This window comes from Thermothielavioides terrestris, chromosome 1, assembly GCF_000226115.1.
Source record: "Thermothielavioides terrestris NRRL 8126 chromosome 1, complete sequence".
Lineage (NCBI taxonomy): Eukaryota > Fungi > Ascomycota > Sordariomycetes > Sordariales > Chaetomiaceae > Thermothielavioides > Thermothielavioides terrestris.
The window spans coordinates 1,049,776-1,068,566 of NC_016457.1; the positions used below are offsets into that span (position 1 = coordinate 1,049,776).

Sequence of the window (18,791 nt, forward strand, 5' to 3'; positions counted from 1 at the left end):
AAGGTAGCAGCTGCAAGCTGCCCCTCCGGGTAATCACCGGCTAATTGCGGTCCACTAATGCTTTGGCGCGGCCATGGCCCAACGCGTAAATTGAATGCAGCACGCGTCGGCCGCGCTCAGCTGTCTGGTGCCCAGACATTGGAAGGACTTGGAGAAGAGTGGCCTTCCGGAGAAAGGCACCTAACCTTGGTCACGGATTGCAACTCTGCTTGTGAGTTTCTTGTGCGGCAAAGGAAAAAAAGATAGGCAACCATAGCGCAAGCTTCACAATGTTCATCGGCATCTGTGGCAGTAATTACCCCCATGTCTTAGCTTTTACCTTTTCCTTTCCGCAGCCCGGTTTTTGACAACGAATGGCCAGGCATCTGCGCAGGCAAGCGCACCATTGCGCGCTACCTGGTTGAGCACCATGATTTTACCCAGCTTTACTTAAGCCCGGGTTATCAAGGCGGCGTGGACGGCACCATATCCAGGGCGGGTGCCTCGAACGAGGGCAACGGCGACGTGAGCAACTCGCGGGAGCAACATGTGTTCTCCACTTCGGCCGAACTCCTCGACTTCGTCACCAAGCGCTGGCGCCAGCGGTGGGTGACAACCGACATCCCTACGGAGAGCGACCTTGATCTGTACGCCCGCCGTCCCTTCTTCCTCCTCATCAGCGTCGACGCGCCCTTGACCGTCCGCTGGCGCCGCTTCCAAGCCCGGCAGAGAAGCCTCGCCACCAGTGCCACCACCTCTGATGCCACCTCCTCTTCCCCATCTCTCTCAGCCTCCCTCGCCGACGGCGCCGACCCCAGCGCCATCACAAGCCTCGAAGCCTTCGCCACTCTCTCCGACACGCACCTCTACTCCCCGCTCACCGGCCAGCACCCGCTCCTCTCGCGCGCCACGGTCCGCCTGCTCAACACGTCGCCCTCGCTGGCGCACCTCTACGCGACGCTAGGCAAGCTGGACCTGGCCAACCCGGACCGGCTGCGGCCGTCGTGGGACTCGTACTTCATGTCGCTCGCGTCGCTGGCCGCGCAGCGCAGCAACTGCATGAAGCGGCGGGTGGGCTGCGTCGTGGTGCGCGACAAGCGCGTCATCTCGACGGGCTACAACGGCACGGCGCGGGGCCTGCCCAACTGTGGCGAGGGCGGGTGCGGCCGGTGCAACGCCGCCCGGGAGGGCTCCGGCCACGGCCTGAGCACGTGCCTGTGCCTGCACGCGGAGGAGAACGCGCTGCTGGAGGCCGGCCGCGAGAGGGTGCGCGAGGGCGCCGTGCTGTACTGCGACACCTGCCCGTGCCTGACCTGCAGCATCAAGATCGTGCAGGTCGGCATCACCGAGGTCGTGTACAGCCAGGGGTATAGCATGGATCGGGAGACGGCCGAGGTGTTTCGGCAGGCGGGCGTGCGGCTGAGGCAGTTCGTGCCGGTAAGTCTTGTTCCCTTGCTGCAAAAGCCCGATGTTTTAAGACTGACGATTTGCCTGCAGCCCGCCAACGGTCTGATCTACCTCGAGAAGCCAGAGATGTGTACATAGAGATAGATATCCAGCTATTCTTCCTGGTTTCCGTCCTGATACTCCGACTTGATACCCCCCAGCCGTAGCACGTGCTTCTGCGTACTACTTCAGGTGTGATTGCTCCATTTTATACGCACCGGACGAGACCAAACCACAATCCCTCTCGGGTTATGGTTCACCCCTCTGTTCGCTCTTCCACGAGAGTTACGCCTAGCATTTGTCTGCCCTTGCTCTTCTCACGCCGTATATAGGTGAGGCATCGGCAACTTCGTAGTAGCAGATCTTCTGTCCCATCGAATTGTAAGAGTTATCGCAGTAGACTGTAGGACTCCCAAACGATGTGTTTGTCTCTTATACCTCGGCTCCTCGTATCTCAATGCTTGCTAAGGCCTCCAGCGCAATACTCAGTCCCTCTTGATAATGTGTTCGGCACATGCCACCGGGGACAAGCCTTAGTGACGGCGCCCACGCGCTGCGACTGGCTCGCAATGAATGTAGTTACCTGTGTACCTAGTGAGCAAGCTAGTGACGGGAGGCCGACTCGTGCGGCATTTACGGTGTGCTGTGAGGGGCCAATTATGGCATCTCCACGGCCACAGCCTCGCGTCAGATTATGGACTCCGCCGACAGCTTCGCGTCCGGTTGTGGAGCGAGCTCGGCCGAGAACCGTATCGCTGTGGAAACCAATTTTAAACATACCCAAATACGGCGTGCGCAGAAACAGTCAGATGCTCAGATGCGGCGAAGCGCGGCTAGTGGAGGAGGTATCAAGTAGTATTAATAGGAAAAAAGATGGTTATAGTAAAATGAGCTGCCTGAGTCCCCCAGATTGGCGAGATCCGGCGCGCCGTGTGTGAAGATATCCCCGTCATCCAGGGCTGGGTGGCTCAAGTCTGATGCACAGATACGAAAGACATCGACGCAACGAGGTAGCTCCCTCCAGGTCCCAGCCCATTCCAATCCAAGGGTCCCAACCAGGAAAGTCGCCTTGCCAGGCTGTCCGAGCAATCGAATACCAGAGGTCGCGATAGATGGTGGAAGTCGCTGTTGCGCTTGCGTTGCGTGACATAATTGTTCAGGGTATCGTCGCAAATCAGCCAATCGCTCCGATCAGAATCGCCTCCCGTCTAGCTCCCAGCTCCGCCTCCTTCCCCAACATCCCTCCCGCCGAGCAGGCCAGGGAACCCTCCTAACATCAGCCCCCGTCTTGCAATCTCCCTCCCTCACTCGTAATGCGCCATCACTTCATTGCTCGTCCCGGACTGGCCGGTCTCCCCCCCGCGCCCTCTCCTCCCCACTCGACGTAGAGGTCCGCTTAGACGATTTGTTGGCGTTTCTCCCTGCGGGCTTGCAGCTTCTTGTGGATGAAGAGGCCGATGAGACCGACGCCGACGATGAAGACGATGCAGAAGACGACCATGACACCGGCGTTCCTGCTGGCCCAGTTGCTGCGCTTGGCGATCTGGGAGAAGGTGTCGCGAGCGACGACGGGGAGGCTGACGGCAGGCATTTTGAAGGATTAGGGTTACTAAGCGCCTAAGAGGTTAGCAGTCGAAGTCCATGGAAAAAATGCTTCGCAAGATGCCCGCAATTGACGTTGTTTCGGTCTCGCAACCCGAGAATTGTGCCCTGAGCCGCAAGCGGTTTAGGTTCTGGGGGTGGCTGGTTTCCAGCTTGGGGACGCCGCTGCTCGTGTGCCACTCTTGGCATCCGTCATGCACCAAGTATCAGGTACGGCGCAAAAGCCGCAAAAGCGCCGCACAAACGGCTTGGAGGCGGAATCGGTTGCAGAACTGCAATCGCAGGGGCTAATTGAGCGCAAAAGGGATGGCTTACGGTTTGTTTTCGGTGTATTAAATCCAGGCGGCTAGGTGGTGGAAGCTAGGCACGGCAGACTCGCAGACCGTTTTGCAGATGACGGTATTTTTCCAACGTCGAGGTCCTGAGAACCGAAAGGACGGGTGAACAACACAAGACGCGATTGAGATTGAGAGGGGACAGGCCAATTGGGGGATTGAGCGTGGCAGTCTCCCGGCGAGCAAAGTGTCGAGTGAGGTTGGAGAGAGAAGGGAAAGAGACGGAATCCGCGGGTTGGGGAAGAGGAAACAAAATAACGACGGTGGGGCTGCCGGCAGAAACATGAAAGCTTGGCTGCCGGACGGCACGGGGGCGGCGACAGCAGCGACAGGGCTTTTCTGCCCACTGCGCGAATTTCCATGCGCTGTAACTCCCGTGGGGAGCCGCTGACCGCCCGGGCGCCGCCGCGCAGCCTGGATCCATGGGAGCTCGGCTCGGCCGGGGTCCCAAGCGGAGTTTAGTGTGCAAAGTAGCAGCGCTTCTCCACGAGCGGCCGGCACGACTCGCGCCTGTGCAGGCTGCGACGTGCACTGATGCTCCGTGGTCGCTTCCCAAATCGTGCTGCACCCGGTGACGGGTATCGCCGCTCTGGGCACCAAGTGACTAATGTGGCTCTTGACATGACTCTTGAAGGGCTTCAATGGCAACAGCCTGGAAGCTCGGAGTCAGCGAGATACTGAACCCCTGTTCGGTCGCTGCGCTTTCGTTGGTGGCGCGCCTGGTGGGGCCGATCGAGGTTTCGGAGACGATGGCGAGGTCTTGTAACTCTGGAGATGAGTGAGCACCGATCAACTCCGCTACCAAATGAAGTGGGAGCTCGCAACCAATTTCGTTACTGTGGTAGGCCTGGGCCTCGCGCTTCGCGTTCGGCTTGTGAGGTGCCATCGCGCGTGGTTTGCAATTCACGGTATACACTACAAAATACCTAGCTATTGCGACAACAAACCCCACTGAGCAACAGAAAGGATACCTGAGTTACTACACTACATGCTGTGGTCCTGCTTCCCCGGTCCAGGCCCCCACGATCGAGCTTCAACATCCGCAGCTCGCTGGACGCCATTGGCGGCGATCCACCGAAGCCCGAAAAGGTCGTGGTTATAGAGGTCCCGCCAAGACTAATTTCGGAGATTGCCGCTTACAAGTATTTATAATCGCTACGGAGTAAGCGGGGCCGCGACGACTTAGAGCAACATCGACAATGTACAATCGCGAAGACTCGTAGCAACAACTTTATTAAACCTTAACCAAATCGAAAAAAAAGAAAACGAAGTTAACCTATACCCTAACCTTAACCCTCACCCTAACTTTAACCTAAATCTTAACTAGCAAGGGGCTAGCGCCGCCTCCCGTACCCCCGACGAACTAACCCGTGGCTAACCTATGGCGATAGTACAAACCCCTTGGCGGTCTTGGCGGGGTATTGACGCTATAAAAACATTGCCGACAATTGGCCGAAATTAGTCTTGGCGGGACCTCTATAACCGGTAGACGTTAAAGAGGTCCCGCCAAGACTAATTTCGGCCAATTGTCGGCAATGTTTTTACAACGTTTTTATACAACCCCGATCGCTAAAGCGTTTACTCTATCGCCAAGGGGTTAGTTCGCTAGGGGTACAGGGGGCGGCGCTAGCCCCCCGGCTAGTTAGGATTCGGGTTAAGGTTAGGGTACGGGTCAAGGTTAGGGTGCGGGTTAACTTCGTTTTCTTTTCTTTCGATTTAGTTGAGGTTTTGCGAAGTTGTTGCTACGAGTCTTTGCGATTCTTCGTTGTTGATGTTGCTCGAAGTCGTCGTGGCCTTGGCGATTTGTAAATACTTGTAAGCAGTAGGTTCCGAAATTAGTCTTGGCGGGACCTCTTTAACGACGACCCTATAACCTCCAGCCCCGAAAACATGTGGAACCTTTATATACGTACTGCAGTCCCTGTATGTACTCTGAGAAAGCGCTGTACAGCAGATCCGGTACACAATTGGACTTTGTACGAAATTTTCCACAGGATTTTCTGCGAACAGCCTCGCTTCATGCTATCATCGAGGTTTATTTCCGCCACCCCACCAGTCCAGCAGCGGTCCCTTCTCTCCCATGCCGCGCTTCCGATGCTTCCATTGACGTGTGGAGTCCGCCCTTAGCGGGGGGGCGAGAGCGCCGAGGCGTTTCGACTGTTGCAAGACAGGGCGGGAACGACTCGTACAGCGTCGCAGAAAGAGGTTGACCCTCGGTTTCAAAAGTTATACGGAAGTATTCCGTGTTCATGTCACTAGCACGGAGGAATGGTATCTCCTCGCTACAAAGATAGATCATGATGTCTGTCTTGTCCAGACATTTCGAGCGTGCGCCCGACACCCAATGCCCACACTCCTTGTGCCTCATCTCATGCCATCAGACAATGCTCAAGTAATTCGCTCTGCAATGTTCAAAATAAAGAGAGAAAAAAAAAGGATGGAAAGCGACGGGCTCAGCAGGAGATCGGGGCGGGTCCAGGGGGGTTGTAAGCCTTGCCGCCGTTGTCGGGCTGCCCCGTGCTGCCGTAGATGTTGATGAGGATGCTCGGGTCGGTGGCGCTGTAGACGCCCGGGATGCTGACCGTCTGGGACGGGCTGAAGGACCCGGAGCCGGAGACGTTGATCTGGGCGCAGGACTGGTAGAACTGGGCCTGGCCCTGCTGGTACGCCGAGTGCAGCGCCAGAACCTCGACGCGCAGGAGATACTGGCCCGGAGCGAGGCACTGCGGCAGGTGGAAGTACACCCAGCCGTTGTTCTTGATCAGGTTGTCGACGCCCCATGTCTTGCTGCTGGTATCGAACCCGTCCTGCCAGATCTTGAACCTGTCCACGGTGTTAGTCTCGGATGGAGCAGGCCCCCGATCCCCGTCCCCTGAGCGTCGCCCGCTACTTACCACTTCAGACCCGTTTGGCTCGCGGACGCGGCATTGTCGACCTTAGCAAGGTACGCCATCACGGGGCCCTTGTGCGAGTGGGCGATCGGGTTGTCCGGGTCACCCGAAAACTGGGCGCCGCCGATGACATGCTGCCAGAGCGAGCCGATCCTGTCGCCGGCCTTGACGTTGATAACGGTCTGCGACTTGGAGCCCGACTGGCCGCAAATCATGTTCTGGCTGTTGACATCTTGCACTGGGTTGTTGTTGCTTGGAGCGCGGAGGCCGGTGAGCAGGCCTTGGTCTTGGCCGTTGACCGAGACTCTCTGCCGGCCGTGTTAATCCTTGCCCTTACGCCACGAGCCGAGTTGAGCGTGATGTGCGAGACGAACCTGGAAGATGGAGTGCGCCTCGACCGAGAGGCCGTAAGCCAGCAGAGACACCAGTGAGAACTTCATAGTGGCTTATCGTCGAGATCCAGGTTCTGCACAAGCCTGAGTCGCCCCAGCGTGATAACCCCGGGGCACAGTTCCCGGTACTTATACAGCTCAGGCAGGGTCATCGAGATGGGCTGGCAGGCAGAGTCGCACCCGGCAACGGAGCCTTGGATCCCGCTGTAGGTCCGAGAATATCACCGACGCGGCAGATTCCGAGCACGACATGACCAGCCATCATATTGAAGATGACGGCACACGGCGTGGCTCTTGCGAGGCACTGCAACGGATGGGCGCCGCCGGGCCATGGTGCCGAGGCGTGCAGGCCTGGTAGTGGGCGATGGCGGGGCCCCGGATTTCGAGACGGGAAAGCAATATACTCACATAAACTGGGTTCTATATTGCGCCAAGGCCATGCTGTGTGGGTTGAACAGCATCAAGGACCGGCACTCGCTCGCTCCCGTGCCGCGAGTGATATGTTAGGCAGTACTCCGTACTCCGCGCAGTCCAGTCAGGGCCGGGTGATCTGCGTCTTTAAACAGACCAAGACGGAAGCAGTCCCAATTGAGCCGGCCGCCCCCCACGGCATTCGAGCGCTGGGTGCCAATACCTACCACAGCACCCTACCAAGACAACGCCTAGTGTTGTCGATCCGATCTTGAAGCCTCATGCAGCGTCGTAGGACAGGTTCGAGGAGACTTTGGAACCCGGAGAGGGTACGGAAAAGGGTTAGGCGGTTGCCATTGACCTTGACGGAAGATAAGCGAAAAGAAGGAGAACCCAGAACTGAGAAGCCGTCGATGGCACGTTCCGTGGAACGGGTTCCTCCATCTCATCTACACAGGTCAGGTGGGGAAGTCAGATCAAGGAGAACAGAAGGACCCGAGTACGGAAGGCACAAGGTGTTCTCGATGCACGGCATACTAGCCCAGATTATGGGGTACAAATCCGGGAAGCAGCCGATAGGATGTGGGTTTGCATCGATCTGAACCACGGTAGCGGGCTATGGATGGCAAGGCTCAGCTGAACCAGGTGAAGTGATAGATGGCGGAAGTGTTGCATTGAAGCAGGAGGTGACGGATGTGCAAACCACACCAGCATCTGAAGTCTGTTGCACCCCAACAGTCCTCGGCGTGGGCAAGGGTTAGGGGCCTGCGAGTGTTCGGGCCGGCAGGCAGGCTATGGAACTTACTCCGTACAGTAATCCGTGCATACCACCGCGAAGCTCAACCAATCAGTCAGCGTCAATTGTCAGAGCAGGTGGTCCGTGCCGAGCTCCAATGAGCACCGCTACGCATTCGAGTCGGGACAACGGGAATTGAGGAATTGCGACGCCGAAACCGATTGACGCCATTGCTCGACGCACCACTCCAGCCGCAGCCATGGCGAGCAAGCTGACCCCCGTTCTCATGCGGACGGCCGCCCGGACGGCGAGCCGGACAGCAGCGCGGCCACTGGCGGCCCAGGCCCGCGCCTTCTCGCTCTCGGCGAGGAAACAGAGCGACACGCTCATGGTGGTAAGTTGAGCTTTGCGCCGGCCTTGGACGGACGGTGGCATTGAGGGGGCGCGTCCACCTTGCTGACCCGAGGCCGGCTTCCCGGCGCAGCACCGCAACACGCCCGACAACAACCCCGACATCCCCTTCAAGTTCACCGAGCAGAACGAGGCCATCATCGCCGAGATCCTCAAGCGCTACCCGCCGCAGTACAAGAAGGCCGCCGTCATGCCGCTGCTCGACCTGGGCCAGCGGCAGCACGGCTTCACCAGCATCAGCGTCATGAACGAGGTGGCGCGCATCCTCGAGATGCCGCCGATGCGTGTCTACGAGGTGGCCTCCTTCTACACCATGTACAACCGCACGCCGGTCGGCAAGTTCCACGTGCAGGCCTGCACAACGGTGAGGCTGCCCTCCCCCCCTCCGCTTCCCAGCATCCTATGCGCCTCTTGGAGCTTTTGGAGAACTAATAAGACTGCTTCTGCGTCTCGTGCTTGTAGACACCGTGCCAGCTCGGCGGCTGCGGCAGCGACGCCATCGTGCAGGCGATCAAGGAGCACCTGGGCATCAAGCAGGGCGAGACGACGGCGGACGGGCTGTTCACCTTCACCGAGGTCGAGTGCCTGGGCGCGTGCGTCAACGCGCCCATGGTGCAGATCAACGACGACTACTACGAGGACCTGACGCCCGAGACCATCAAGTCGCTGCTGACGGCGCTCCGGGAGAGCGCCGCGGACGTGAGCAAGGCGGCGGCCGTGCCCAAGCCCGGCCCGCTGAGTGGGAGGAAAACGTGCGAGAACAGCGCCGGCATCACCAGCCTGACGAGCGAGCCGTGGGGGATCGAGAAGACGAGGCCCGATTTGTAGACTAACTGACCGACGAACCTCTGGCGGGGGGTAGAGCGGGGAGCGTGTAGGCTGATGATAGACGGATGTTACAAAAGCGGAAGAAACCATGTGTAGTGTCCATGACTGTGCAGCATTTGGCCCCAACGCATTACGTTAAACGGACCGAATGCGACTGCTCTTGGAGGTCGTCGTTTAAACTCTCACGAATAGGTTGCTACCCTCTGACGTTCCATCCCGCATCTCCTGCGTTTTCTCGTCGTATCAAATTCATATCAAGCAGCAAATCATGAACGACTCCCCGCGCCGGATACCCATATTAAACCAAGACAGTTTGTTACTTTCTTCCGCCAAACAGAGGTCGTCAGTCATAAAACCACGCCCGGCAGGGCTCAGCCGAGAACCCGTCAGCCCAGCCTCAGAATCCAGCCATCCCCAAGCCGCCGGTTGCCCTCGTCCAGCCCGCCCCAGACGACAATGCCGTTCTCCTCGAGCTGGCCCATGGTGGCGGTGGCAACCCACCCGCGCGGCCCCGGGCCCTCGGCCGAGGCATCGTCCTCGTCATCATGCGGCGCCATCTCGACGCGCATCCACCTGCCCTCGCCGCTGCGCCCGACGACGGAGAAGGCGGTGTCGGCGACGCTCGCGAGCGACCCGCCCTCCGCCGGCACCTGGAACGCCCAGACGTCGTCCCAGAAGCGGCCCGCGGCCGCGTGGCCCTGCCCCGACGGCTCCCGCTCGCCGAGCAGCAGCACCAGGTACTCGCGGCCGCCGCCGACGGTGACGGCCTCGAAGCCCGCCACGCTGCGGTTGCCGGGCCACCGGTGCTCCGCCGCCCCTGCCCCCGCCCCCGCCGCTCCTGCTGCTGCTCCCGCCTCCAGCGGCAGCTCCGCGGGATCCACCTCCTTGTACCCGACATCCTCCTTGCCAAAGAACAAACTCTGCCACCCGCCGCGGTCGTGGCGACCGACCGTCAGCGCCGCCTCGCCCCTCACGACCTGATCGTCAAACACGTCGAGCCCAAGCTCCAGGAAATCCAGCTGCCCTCCCTCCTCGTCGGCCCCGTTGAACCCGCCGAAGCGGTACAGCCGGCCGCCCGCCAGCGCCAGCGCGGCCCCGCCGCGCGCCGCGCCCGGCGCGTCCGGCAGCCGCCGCCACACGCGCGAGCGCACGTCGAACGCCCAGACGTCCGCCGTGCGCGCCCCGCCCGCCAGGCACCCGCCGTGGATGAGCAGCGTGCCGTAGCCGAGGTCCTCGCGGTCGACCGCGCGCTCGGCGAGCACCCCGACCACCGGGTTCTGCGGCGTGCCCAGGGCCGGGTCGGGCTGGCCGAGCGCCCAGTCGCGGAGGGTCTCGGCGGGGTTTTTGGGCGGGTGCGGGTGGGAAGGGGCGGGGTGGGTGGTGGTGGTGGGCGGGGACGGCCTCGGGGTCGCGACGGCGCAGTGGTAGCTGCGCGGCGCCGGGTAGGGGGCGCTCTCGCGGGGCAGGTGGGCGGCTGCCGGCGCCGGGTCGAGGAAGGACCACAGGTGCGTGCGCGTGTCGAAGACCCAGACCCGGCCTGCTTCGTCCAGCGGCGTCATGTCGGGCCCGCCGCGGCCGCCGAAGAGGAAGATGCGGGGGCCGATCACGGCGGTCGCGTGGCCGACCCGGGGCGCGGGCACGTCGCCTAACTCTGGGCGAGGTGGCGCCGAGGGGCCTTTGCCCTTGTTGGGCCCAGGCGAGGGGGTGGTGAGCGGGACCTCGGACAGGTGCCTGTCGTCCGGGGCTTCGCCCGGCGCCGCGGGTTTGTCCGCTCCGGCGGGGTCGGGGGTCGTCTCGCCTTCCCCGACAGTCGGGATGGCCAGCTCCTGGTCATGAGTCGATGGCTTTGCCGGCTTGGCCTTGATGGCGTAGTAGTCCGCCTGGGCGCCGCTGGAGGGCAGCTTGATGACATGCATGTCGTTGTCGACGGGGCGGCGGGGCTGCACTTCGCCGCCGAAGATGTAGAGGTTGCCGTCGACAATGTCGGCCGAGTGCGACGACCGGAGGAGCGGCGGAACCTGGATCTTCTCCCAGGTGCCCTTCATGGTGCTGCTGCCTTGGCCGCCCAGTGACGGCAGCGACGGCAGCGACGGTAACGACGGCAACGACTGTTCCAGCGACTGGAACAGCTCCGTGGTGCGCCGCTTGAGCAATTTGAACGAGTCCATGGTGTGGGGTGGAAATTCAGTCTTTGACTTGTTGCAGCTCGAGAGATACCAGGATTATGACCGTTGGCGTGGTTGGGTTTGAGTACTCAGCAGCATCAAGCAGAGCAGGCCGAAGTGTTGGGTGTAAGCAGGCAGCAGCAACTCGCTGCTCACGTTACCTGCCCCGCGTGCCGATGCTTCAAACAATCTTGACCATCTCAGATCCGGGAGAATGAAAAAGGACAGAAGACACTGTCAAAAAGAACCCCGACATTTACGGTACAACCCAGCGTTTCCGGGATGCATATGCAGTTGGCGGGTGAGGAGAGGCTGTGTCGAAGCACTCGGGTCAGGCCATGCTTGGATCCATTCATCGCTTCCCGGCATGGATCCTTCAGCTGTCCTTGCGTCACTGGGTGGGTGGGGTAGCTCCGAAGACTTCGAGCTGTGCAACCGAGCAGGCAATGCTCGTAGCGAATGAATCGCACCTCATAGCCGACCGTTTGCGGCCTCTCAATGGCCATCGTTCCAACGGCTGCAGCTCCCCGACAGAAGTAGCTCACCAGTTTCGGCACTCCTATTTGTTATCACAGGCAAACCCTCGACGCAGGGGGTGTAACTTGGGGGTAAATATCAAGAACCCAGCGCCGCCGCGCAATAAGTGTACTTCAGCATTCTTGTTACCAAAACGCCACCCGAGACCATCTCATGTTGCATTCCCAAACCCGAGGAAATAGAAAGATGCACTCCCGACCCAACCCAGCCCACAACGCCCATGCTTACACCAGTGTAAACGCCGAACTCACGCCCTCAAACGCCTGAATATCCCCTCCCAAGCTCTTCGCATCGCCGTAGTACCGAATCCGATACACCCCGCGGTCCGCCCAGTCCTCCGTCTCCCAAACAATCTCGACCTCGCTGCTCCCCAAAACCTCGCTCGTCCTCCGCCAGTGATAAACCAGCGACCAGTCGCTGTCGTCCCTCACCCTCGTCCACGCCTGCTGCTCGTGCTGCTGCCCACCGGGCCCGGCCCCCGCCGCTGCCGGCCCCGCCGTCAGCTTCTCCACCGCGGCGAACGTGCCCTCCAGACGGAGGTTATTCCGCGGGTTCGCGCCGACGAACACCACCTTCACCCACTCGCCCCGGCGGTACAGCCTCTGCGCGTCCGTGAGCACGTCCCCGAAGCGCCTGAAGAGCGGCGGGCCGTCGCGGATGACAGGCGTGATGAAGGACAGCGACCGGTTCGCGTTGTCGGGCGGGAACAGCCCCACCTTGTCGTGCGGCGGGGGCGGTGCGGCGTCGGCGCCCAGGTACGGCAGGAGCGACAGCGTCACATTGATATAGGCTGCCAGCGTGTGCGGGCCATACAAGGTTGAGGCGCCCTCGTAGCGCTGGATGGCGTATTCCTCCTCGGTGGTGATGTAATGCGTGTAGCTGTTGGCCGGGCCGCCGAGCACGACGACCGGGGACGGAGCCTGGGAGACACCCCGGCGGGGTTCAGCCTCGGACAGGCGGACGAAGGCGTCCTGGACGGCTTGCTTCCACCGCCGCCCGGCCATGGTGGTGGCCTCGCCGGGGCTGACAATGATCACGAGCTGGCCGACCCGGAACGCCTGCACGTCGACCACGTTCGGCGTCCAGGCGTAAGGCGTATCAATCTCTCCAACGTCGAGGAGGATCGGTTTGGGGTAGTGGCAAGCTCGCTGTGCGGGGGTGGGATCCTTGAGGAGCCGCGAGACAACCCGCCAGACCGGCGACGTGGTATTCTCGTTCCCCGAGTGCTGTGTGAAGTCGAATGCTCCCGGGCCGTCCGAGGTCCCGGCGGCGAAGGAATATCCGAGCGCAGCAGGGCATGTGCGGACCTCCGAGCCGTTCGGAAGCAAGAACGAGAAGCCGGACATGTTGTGGAAGCTATGGAACGCCTTGACAGGTCCGCCTCCTACGGGGGTTGGATTTCGCTGAAGCTGGTCGTAGAGCGCCCGAGCAGGCTCGAACTGACGCCGCCCGATCTCAAAGCACGAGCTTGCGCCGTTGTCTTTGACCCTGAAGAACGGCCCTCGGGCGTGACAGGCCTGGGATCTGCCGTCGCTGCAGGTGCTGTTCTCAAAACTGCACATCTGGCCCGAGCCGTCCTCGCACCACGCCCCGAGGACATTGGGGCTAGTGTCGCCGACGTTGGCCTGCGAAAACCCGGCGATAAAATTCTCGGCTGCCGTAGGGTCGTCGCGGACGCTCTTCTCAAACAGGTAAGCGGCAACCCCTTTGTTGTCGCCAGCGATCAGGGTGTTGTTGCCCAGAAGCGAGGTTCCGTGCGTGGGGAACCATGTCAAGACGCCGATGTTCTTGCCGTCTGAAGCACGCTGGAATTTGAGCAGCGTCAGGTCCTTCTCCACGGACCCGTCGTCGTCAGCGCTGACGTTGTATTTCGCACGCTCCTGCTCTGGGTTGGCAAGGTAGGCGAACAAGCTGCGGTTGATGTTGGCGCCGTGGACCTTGGTAGTGCCAACGCTCAAGTACCCGGGCTGAAGGCTCTCGTGGGCCCGGCGGATGGAAAGGAGGGCTCCGTCAACGATGGCCCTGTAACTCTGCTGGTCGAAGCCCTTGCTGGTAATCTGGGGGAGGAGGTAGTTCAACCAGCCGGCGGGCCCTGCATGAGAGTGCGTGCCCGTCACGGCAACGTTGTGGTGGTTGTAGACGGCATATGACGGCCCAAGCTCCTTGAGGCCGTTGAGAATACCATATCGGATGGCCGTGTCGCCAGACTGTGTGTCCAGAACCAGGTAGACGAACCGCTCCTCCGGCCGGTCGACATCAGCGATGATGAAGGCCCGAGAGTACAGACGCTGGCGTAGACCGGTCCCGAGCTGCTTGGGGTCCGCATAGCCCATCAGGTTGATTTCGACCACGGGGCCGGTAATATCAGCCTTGCCGACGCCGATCAGGTAGCGGTCTCCAGAGATCAACGGCGTGGCCGGATGGCCGGTCGCGTGGAGCCAGGGAGCTGCCCATCGCAAAGCATCCTGGGGCAGAAGGGATCCCAGCAAGAAGGGAGTGACGATGATCAAGCTAAAGACCGCGCACCAATAGCCAAGAAGACGACGATGGGGAATCCTGCCCCAGGCCGACGCAGCGCAGGCTGGTTGGCGGCACCGCTCCGGGTCTCGGCATCCGGGAGCATCCGGTCGCCAGTCTTCGCGACCAGGCTGGTGGGTGATACGGTCCTTCTCGGCCTCCATCCCTTGAAGTTCGAGAGCGCAACTCCGAGGGCGATAGCGCGTGCACCGGAACGACTGGTGGATGGGGTGACGAGGTGCTGCCTTCAGCCGGGCATTGTTAAGCACCACACAATAAGGCTCGGTTCTGTACCGGAGGTCGCCACGCTTTCCGGTGTACAGATGGCAGCCTTGAGCCCAACTTGAAAATACCTGGTAGGAAGGCACGAACAACATCGAGTCTTGGCAGCCGTCACAGGGCACGGAAACTGCCCGATTGGCCAGCAACGGCCTGCTGCCAAGCATCTCTCTGGCCCCCGCAGCCGAAGGGGCCCTTGCACATTCTACGCCAGCAAAGGTGGCATACACTAAAACATTTGGTTCAGAAAATTCGATCATGCTAAGTTGTGCTGAGTCTGCAATCTAGTAGTCTACTTTCCTCCCTTTGCCATCTACACTACCTCGTGTTGTTTGAGGGAAGGCATATTGTGTATCTGCACTGTGTGTCGAGACTGTGTACATCGATCGACCCAAACAGTCCCGCAGTTGAATCGCCCCACAGTGGGGACCCATTCTTCCACAAGACCGCGTCTTGCAGCAAGTTCATCTGGGAGGTGGCCGTCATGGTGCCCTGCAGAACCACAAGCCCAACAGCAAGTCAAGGCGGCAATTGACAACAACCTGCCATCGCCTTGGATCTCGAATCTTGCATACTGGGCACAGGCTATCAGACCTTAATATTGGGTGTTTTTCTTAAACCCAAGACACCATCCGCCCGACCAAACCTCATCTGGCACCCTCCACACCATGCCATCCATCACCACAGTCCACGAGTCGCTCCCATGTAAGCCTCCCACCCTTTCCTTCTCCAACTCCAAACCCATACACTAACCGCCCGCCCGAAACAACCAGACATCGACGCCGACCCCACGCCCGCCGAGCGCGCCGCCGCCGAGGCCCTCATCGCCGAGGAGCGCGCCCTCGTGCCCGACGACCCACACCACGCACTGCTCCCCCCGCCCCCAACAACCACCCGCTTCCTGACACCTCTCCTGGCCGCTGAACTCTCCCGCCTCTCCACCGCCGCCGCCGAACAAGCAACCACCGACACCGATACCACCACCCCCCGCAAGCCCCTCCCCAAACTCTCCGCATTAGACCTGACCCGCTACGAAGCGCCAACCCCGCCGTCACCCACCGCCCTGGCCGCCCTCCCGCGAAGCGAAGCCGCGCAGCAGCTCCAAGCGGCCCTCGCGCGCGCGTACACGTCGCACAGCTACGTCGCGTCGCGGCGGGCGCACCTGGCGCTGCTGGACAGCTACGGCAAGAACGCGTGGCTGGTGGGCAACGAGGCGCTGGAGGGGGAGGTGCGGGCGGTGGAGCGGGAGCTGGCGGAGACGCGGCGGGCGATCGACGAGGTGACGGCGCAGCGGCGGGAGATGCAGGACGGGGCCGGGGCGGAGCTGCGCGGGCTGGAGGAGGCGTGGCGCCGCGGGGTCGGCAGGGTGCTGGAGACGGAGGCGGCGGCGGAGAGGGTGAGGAGGGAGGTGTTGGAGTTGAGGAGGCGGGCGGCCAGTTGAGGGGATGGAAAGGAAAGGGGAAAGGAGAGGAGGAAAGGAAAGGGGAGGGGGGAGAAGCTCTCGCTCTGCGCTGTCAATGCATGATGGGGAAAATTGCTGATAAAATAAACCCGGCAGGTGGCTTATCACGATTGAGCAGGACAGAAGTTGGTAGCTTGCGGGTGGCTGTCTGCTTGCTACATTTACCGGTTACATTTTCCGGGATATCTGAAGCAGTCGGGGAAATTCGTATCCTCTTCGAATCACAGCTCTGGGAGTTCCGAAAAACGCCGTCCCGACCATAATACCATGACTTGCCACCAGTGTTCTTTCACTGTGTCCGCATCTCGCGCCTGTGACCTATTTGCTTGTTCCTGGGTCATCCTCGCCAGCCTCGCCTCTTCCGTTCGGGGTGGCTGTTTTCCTCCCCTCCTTCACTGGGACTGTAGCGGGTCCATATCCTCGACTCCAGTCTTGACCCCTACATATCTGGTCCTCCTCATGATACCCTCGACCGGCCCCAGCAGCCGCTGGAAGGCGGATTTGCCGAGCCGGGCGACCTTGACCTCGGTTTGGCTCACGACGCTGGCGGCACGCGGCGCGTCGTTGAGCAGGGCAAGCTCGCCAAAGAAATCTCCCTTCTTGTAGTGCTTGACCGGCGTGTCGTTGCCGCTCCTATACGCAACCGCCTCACCCGACTCGAGCAGGTAGAACGAGTGGCCGGGGTCGCCCTCGCGGATGATGGTGTGGCCCGCGGGGAACTTCTGGCTCTCCAGGGCGTCCGCGATCTTGGACCGCTCGTACGGGGTGAGGGTGGCCAGCAGCGGCACCTCCTCGAGGAAGCTCTCGTACATCCGACGGCGCGCGAAGGTCGACTCCATCAGGATCCGCCGGAAGGTAACGCGGTCCAACGCCCACAGCGTGCACTGTGGCTCGGCCGAGATGACGGTCGCAGCTCGCGGCGCATTGTACATGAGCGCCAGTTCACCGAACGACCCGCCAGCCTCGATCGTGCCGACCTTCTGTCCCATCCCATCCGGTCCCGGCTGCAGGGAGCCGCTGCTGTTGACGTAAACCTCGAACGAACCCTTCTCAACCACGTAGAAGAAGTCACCGGCGTCGCCTTGGGTGATTACCTGACCGGCTGAGTTAATACCACGTCGAGGAGCTTCCAAGCTTACGCTCACCGCCCAGCAATGCGGCTTGCTGCTCACCTTAATTCCCTTCGTGGGGATTGGCTTTTCTACCAACGCGCCCAGAACCTGCGCACACTGCTCGTCATCGAGGTGGCTGAACAGAAAGTTGCCGCTGATGGCCGTCTTAAGGCGGGCCAGCTGCTCTGGCGACTTCGGATGCACCGGGGGGGTCCAGTTGTCGTAGCTATCGGCAACCGGTTTCAAAGACTCCGCCGAGACCGAGGTCCGTCGGGCGAAGTTATACTGGGCCGGGTAGCCTTCCGTACTCGGAGGGCCCCTCAGGCCGGACTGCTGCGGGTCGGACGAGGCGTCGCCGCCAAAGGGTCCCTGGAAGGTGTTGCCTGCCGATTGACCAAAATGCGGCGTCGTAGGCGAGGTGATCGTGTCGTTCTCTTCCTCCTCTGCCACTCGTTGCATGCCACCCGCCTCGATTCTGGAGGAGCCAAAGGGGTTCGAGTTTGCCCCAAAGGGGCTGGTGAAGCCCGAGCTCGACATGTCGAATCAACCGCAGTTACCAGGGCACTCTTCGTATGCTGCTCGGTCCAATATCAGAACGATGACGCAATGTGGGAGCTCTGGCTGAAGAAGGAAGACCTTTCGATGCGCTCCTGGATGCCTGGAATGCGCCTCGAATACTCAATGCCCAGCAGGTCTGGCGCCTCTTAATATGATACCGCCGTGCCTCACACGCAACCCAGCGCAGGGCGATGTGTTTGTGGAGGGAACCGTCCGCCTCGCTTTGGGTCGGCCGATGGTTCGCGACACGCCTTTGATGCTGGAACCTGGGTGGGACGTCATCAGGTCGTAGTCCAACACAAACTAAACATTGCCAGCGCGCCGATTAAAAGCCATTGCGCAACCCGGGGAACCTGCATGCTAGCGGGAAACTGCTTCTGCAATGGCACTGCGGACAACAAAGCCGCCAGCCCATCCGACGGACGCTTCCGTCTCACACCGACGCCGAACCTGCTCAGGTTTGCCAGAGAGGCAACATCATGCAATTGACACAGAACAGGCAACACCGAGCTTGCTGAATGACACGAAAAGAGGAAAGCGAAGAAAGAAACGAGATGATGGGACAAGACATACTCTGTGCTGCGGGTCCGGCGGGCTGCAAGCGCGAACAAGGCCGTGTGGACCGACAAGCTCCAGGCTGCGTCCAGGCCGAGGTTGAAAGGAGGATATGGCGGCCTTGGGACGATCGTTGGCTGGGGGAGGAAACAGAGGATACAATGCGCGCGTGATGAAGTGCAGCAGCAAGAGTGCCGGGATGGGCTCTGAACAAAGAAGGCCAAGAAACCAGACGAGCCCGGCACGGGATGAAGTGCAGTTTACTGTCTCGGTGGGGGGGAGGCGCCAAAAGATCGGCGGCCGAAAATGATAAGACTAACAAGGTGCGAGCCAGCCACGTACACTACGTACACTACGACCAGGAGCTGGCGCGATGGAGGCGGGAGGATATCCTGGCGTACCGCAAGCAACGGAATGGAAAACGGTGCGAAGGACCCCTCGGGAAGGCGAGGACGAGGAGGGGGAACTTAGAAGCTTAAGGGAGGTCCCCAGTCCACGAGTGGGGTGCTCCTGCTCTGCTCTGCAACACGTCCCTTGAGTGCCATCATTATGGAGCACAGGGCAGCTTGCGGCCG

General features: G+C 60.9%; 8 protein-coding genes across 8 annotated transcripts; 3 read left to right on the forward strand and 5 right to left on the reverse strand.

Moving 5' to 3' along the window:
• Positions 1-30: 30 nt before the first annotated feature.
• THITE_2106553 (uncharacterized protein) lies at positions 31-1,778 on the forward strand. Its single transcript, XM_003648708.1, has 3 exons — positions 31-291; positions 362-1,416; positions 1,477-1,778. Exons 1-3 carry the CDS (start codon positions 270-272, stop codon positions 1,522-1,524), a joined length of 1,125 nt encoding a protein of 374 aa, XP_003648756.1. The 5' UTR covers positions 31-269; the 3' UTR covers positions 1,525-1,778.
• Positions 1,779-2,820: 1,042 nt separating this feature from the next.
• On the reverse strand, positions 2,821-3,345 carry THITE_2106555 (uncharacterized protein; the record flags this gene model as incomplete). The annotated part of the gene is made up of 1 exon (XM_003648709.1): positions 2,821-3,345. The coding sequence occupies exon 1, from the start codon at positions 3,014-3,016 to the stop codon at positions 2,822-2,824; it is 195 nt and encodes a 64-aa protein (XP_003648757.1). The 5' UTR covers positions 3,017-3,345.
• A 2,348-nt stretch (positions 3,346-5,693) lies between these two features.
• On the reverse strand, positions 5,694-6,917 carry THITE_2106556 (glycoside hydrolase family 61 protein). The gene is made up of 3 exons (XM_003648710.1): positions 6,628-6,917; positions 6,257-6,561; positions 5,694-6,185 (listed from the first exon to the last, which is right to left on the reverse strand). Exons 1-3 carry the CDS (start codon positions 6,691-6,693, stop codon positions 5,816-5,818), a joined length of 741 nt encoding a protein of 246 aa, XP_003648758.1. The 5' UTR covers positions 6,694-6,917; the 3' UTR covers positions 5,694-5,815.
• Positions 6,918-7,835: 918 nt separating this feature from the next.
• On the forward strand, positions 7,836-9,275 carry THITE_2106558 (uncharacterized protein). The gene is made up of 3 exons (XM_003648711.1): positions 7,836-8,186; positions 8,277-8,567; positions 8,666-9,275. The coding sequence occupies exons 1-3, from the start codon at positions 8,052-8,054 to the stop codon at positions 9,029-9,031; spliced, it is 792 nt and encodes a 263-aa protein (XP_003648759.1). The 5' UTR covers positions 7,836-8,051; the 3' UTR covers positions 9,032-9,275.
• Positions 9,276-9,417: 142 nt separating this feature from the next.
• Positions 9,418-11,199, reverse strand: THITE_41298 (uncharacterized protein; the record flags this gene model as incomplete). Its single annotated transcript, XM_003648712.1, has 2 exons — positions 9,418-10,680; positions 10,840-11,199. The coding sequence occupies 2 exons, from the start codon at positions 11,197-11,199 to the stop codon at positions 9,418-9,420; spliced, it is 1,623 nt and encodes a 540-aa protein (XP_003648760.1).
• A 737-nt stretch (positions 11,200-11,936) lies between these two features.
• Positions 11,937-14,642, reverse strand: THITE_2106560 (uncharacterized protein). The gene has a single exon (XM_003648713.1). The coding sequence runs from the start codon at positions 14,412-14,414 to the stop codon at positions 11,958-11,960; it is 2,457 nt and encodes an 818-aa protein (XP_003648761.1). The 5' UTR covers positions 14,415-14,642; the 3' UTR covers positions 11,937-11,957.
• A 464-nt stretch (positions 14,643-15,106) lies between these two features.
• THITE_2106561 (uncharacterized protein) lies at positions 15,107-16,177 on the forward strand. Its single transcript, XM_003648714.1, has 2 exons — positions 15,107-15,234; positions 15,303-16,177. The coding sequence occupies exons 1-2, from the start codon at positions 15,198-15,200 to the stop codon at positions 15,968-15,970; spliced, it is 705 nt and encodes a 234-aa protein (XP_003648762.1). The 5' UTR covers positions 15,107-15,197; the 3' UTR covers positions 15,971-16,177.
• On the reverse strand, positions 16,177-17,927 carry THITE_2106562 (uncharacterized protein). Its single transcript, XM_003648715.1, has 3 exons — positions 17,740-17,927; positions 17,164-17,678; positions 16,177-17,085 (listed from the first exon to the last, which is right to left on the reverse strand). Exons 2-3 carry the CDS (start codon positions 17,638-17,640, stop codon positions 16,384-16,386), a joined length of 1,179 nt encoding a protein of 392 aa, XP_003648763.1. The 5' UTR covers positions 17,641-17,678; positions 17,740-17,927; the 3' UTR covers positions 16,177-16,383.
• Between the last annotated feature and the right edge of the window lie 864 nt (positions 17,928-18,791).

Excerpts from the sequence above, each read along its gene's own strand:
- THITE_2106553 (XM_003648708.1), top strand. The coding sequence starts at position 270 with ATGTTCATCGGCATCTGTGGCA. Across the intron at positions 292-361 it reads GTTCATCGGCATCTGTGGCA|GCATCTGCGCAGGCAAGCGC; the intron begins GTAATTACCCCC and ends ACGAATGGCCAG. Across the intron at positions 1,417-1,476 it reads GGCTGAGGCAGTTCGTGCCG|CCCGCCAACGGTCTGATCTA; the intron begins GTAAGTCTTGTT and ends ATTTGCCTGCAG.
- THITE_2106560 (XM_003648713.1), bottom strand. The coding sequence starts at position 14,414 with ATGGAGGCCGAGAAGGACCGTATCACCCACCAGCCTGGTCGCGAAGAC.
- THITE_2106561 (XM_003648714.1), top strand. The coding sequence starts at position 15,198 with ATGCCATCCATCACCACAGTCCACGAGTCGCTCCCAT. Across the intron at positions 15,235-15,302 it reads AGTCCACGAGTCGCTCCCAT|ACATCGACGCCGACCCCACG; the intron begins GTAAGCCTCCCA and ends CGAAACAACCAG.
- THITE_2106556 (XM_003648710.1), bottom strand. The coding sequence starts at position 6,693 with ATGAAGTTCTCACTGGTGTCTCTGCTGGCTTACGGCCTCTCGGTCGAG. Across the intron at positions 6,562-6,627 it reads AGGCGCACTCCATCTTCCAG|AGAGTCTCGGTCAACGGCCA; the intron begins GTTCGTCTCGCA and ends CACGGCCGGCAG. Across the intron at positions 6,186-6,256 it reads AGCCAAACGGGTCTGAAGTG|GTTCAAGATCTGGCAGGACG; the intron begins GTAAGTAGCGGG and ends CACCGTGGACAG.
- THITE_2106562 (XM_003648715.1), bottom strand. The coding sequence starts at position 17,640 with ATGTCGAGCTCGGGCTTCACCAGCCCCTTTGGGGCAAACTCGAACCCC. Across the intron at positions 17,086-17,163 it reads TCCCCACGAAGGGAATTAAG|GTAATCACCCAAGGCGACGC; the intron begins GTGAGCAGCAAG and ends TCAGCCGGTCAG.
- THITE_2106558 (XM_003648711.1), top strand. The coding sequence starts at position 8,052 with ATGGCGAGCAAGCTGACCCCCGTTCTCATGCGGACGGCCGCCCGGACG. Across the intron at positions 8,187-8,276 it reads AGAGCGACACGCTCATGGTG|CACCGCAACACGCCCGACAA; the intron begins GTAAGTTGAGCT and ends TTCCCGGCGCAG. Across the intron at positions 8,568-8,665 it reads ACGTGCAGGCCTGCACAACG|ACACCGTGCCAGCTCGGCGG; the intron begins GTGAGGCTGCCC and ends TCGTGCTTGTAG.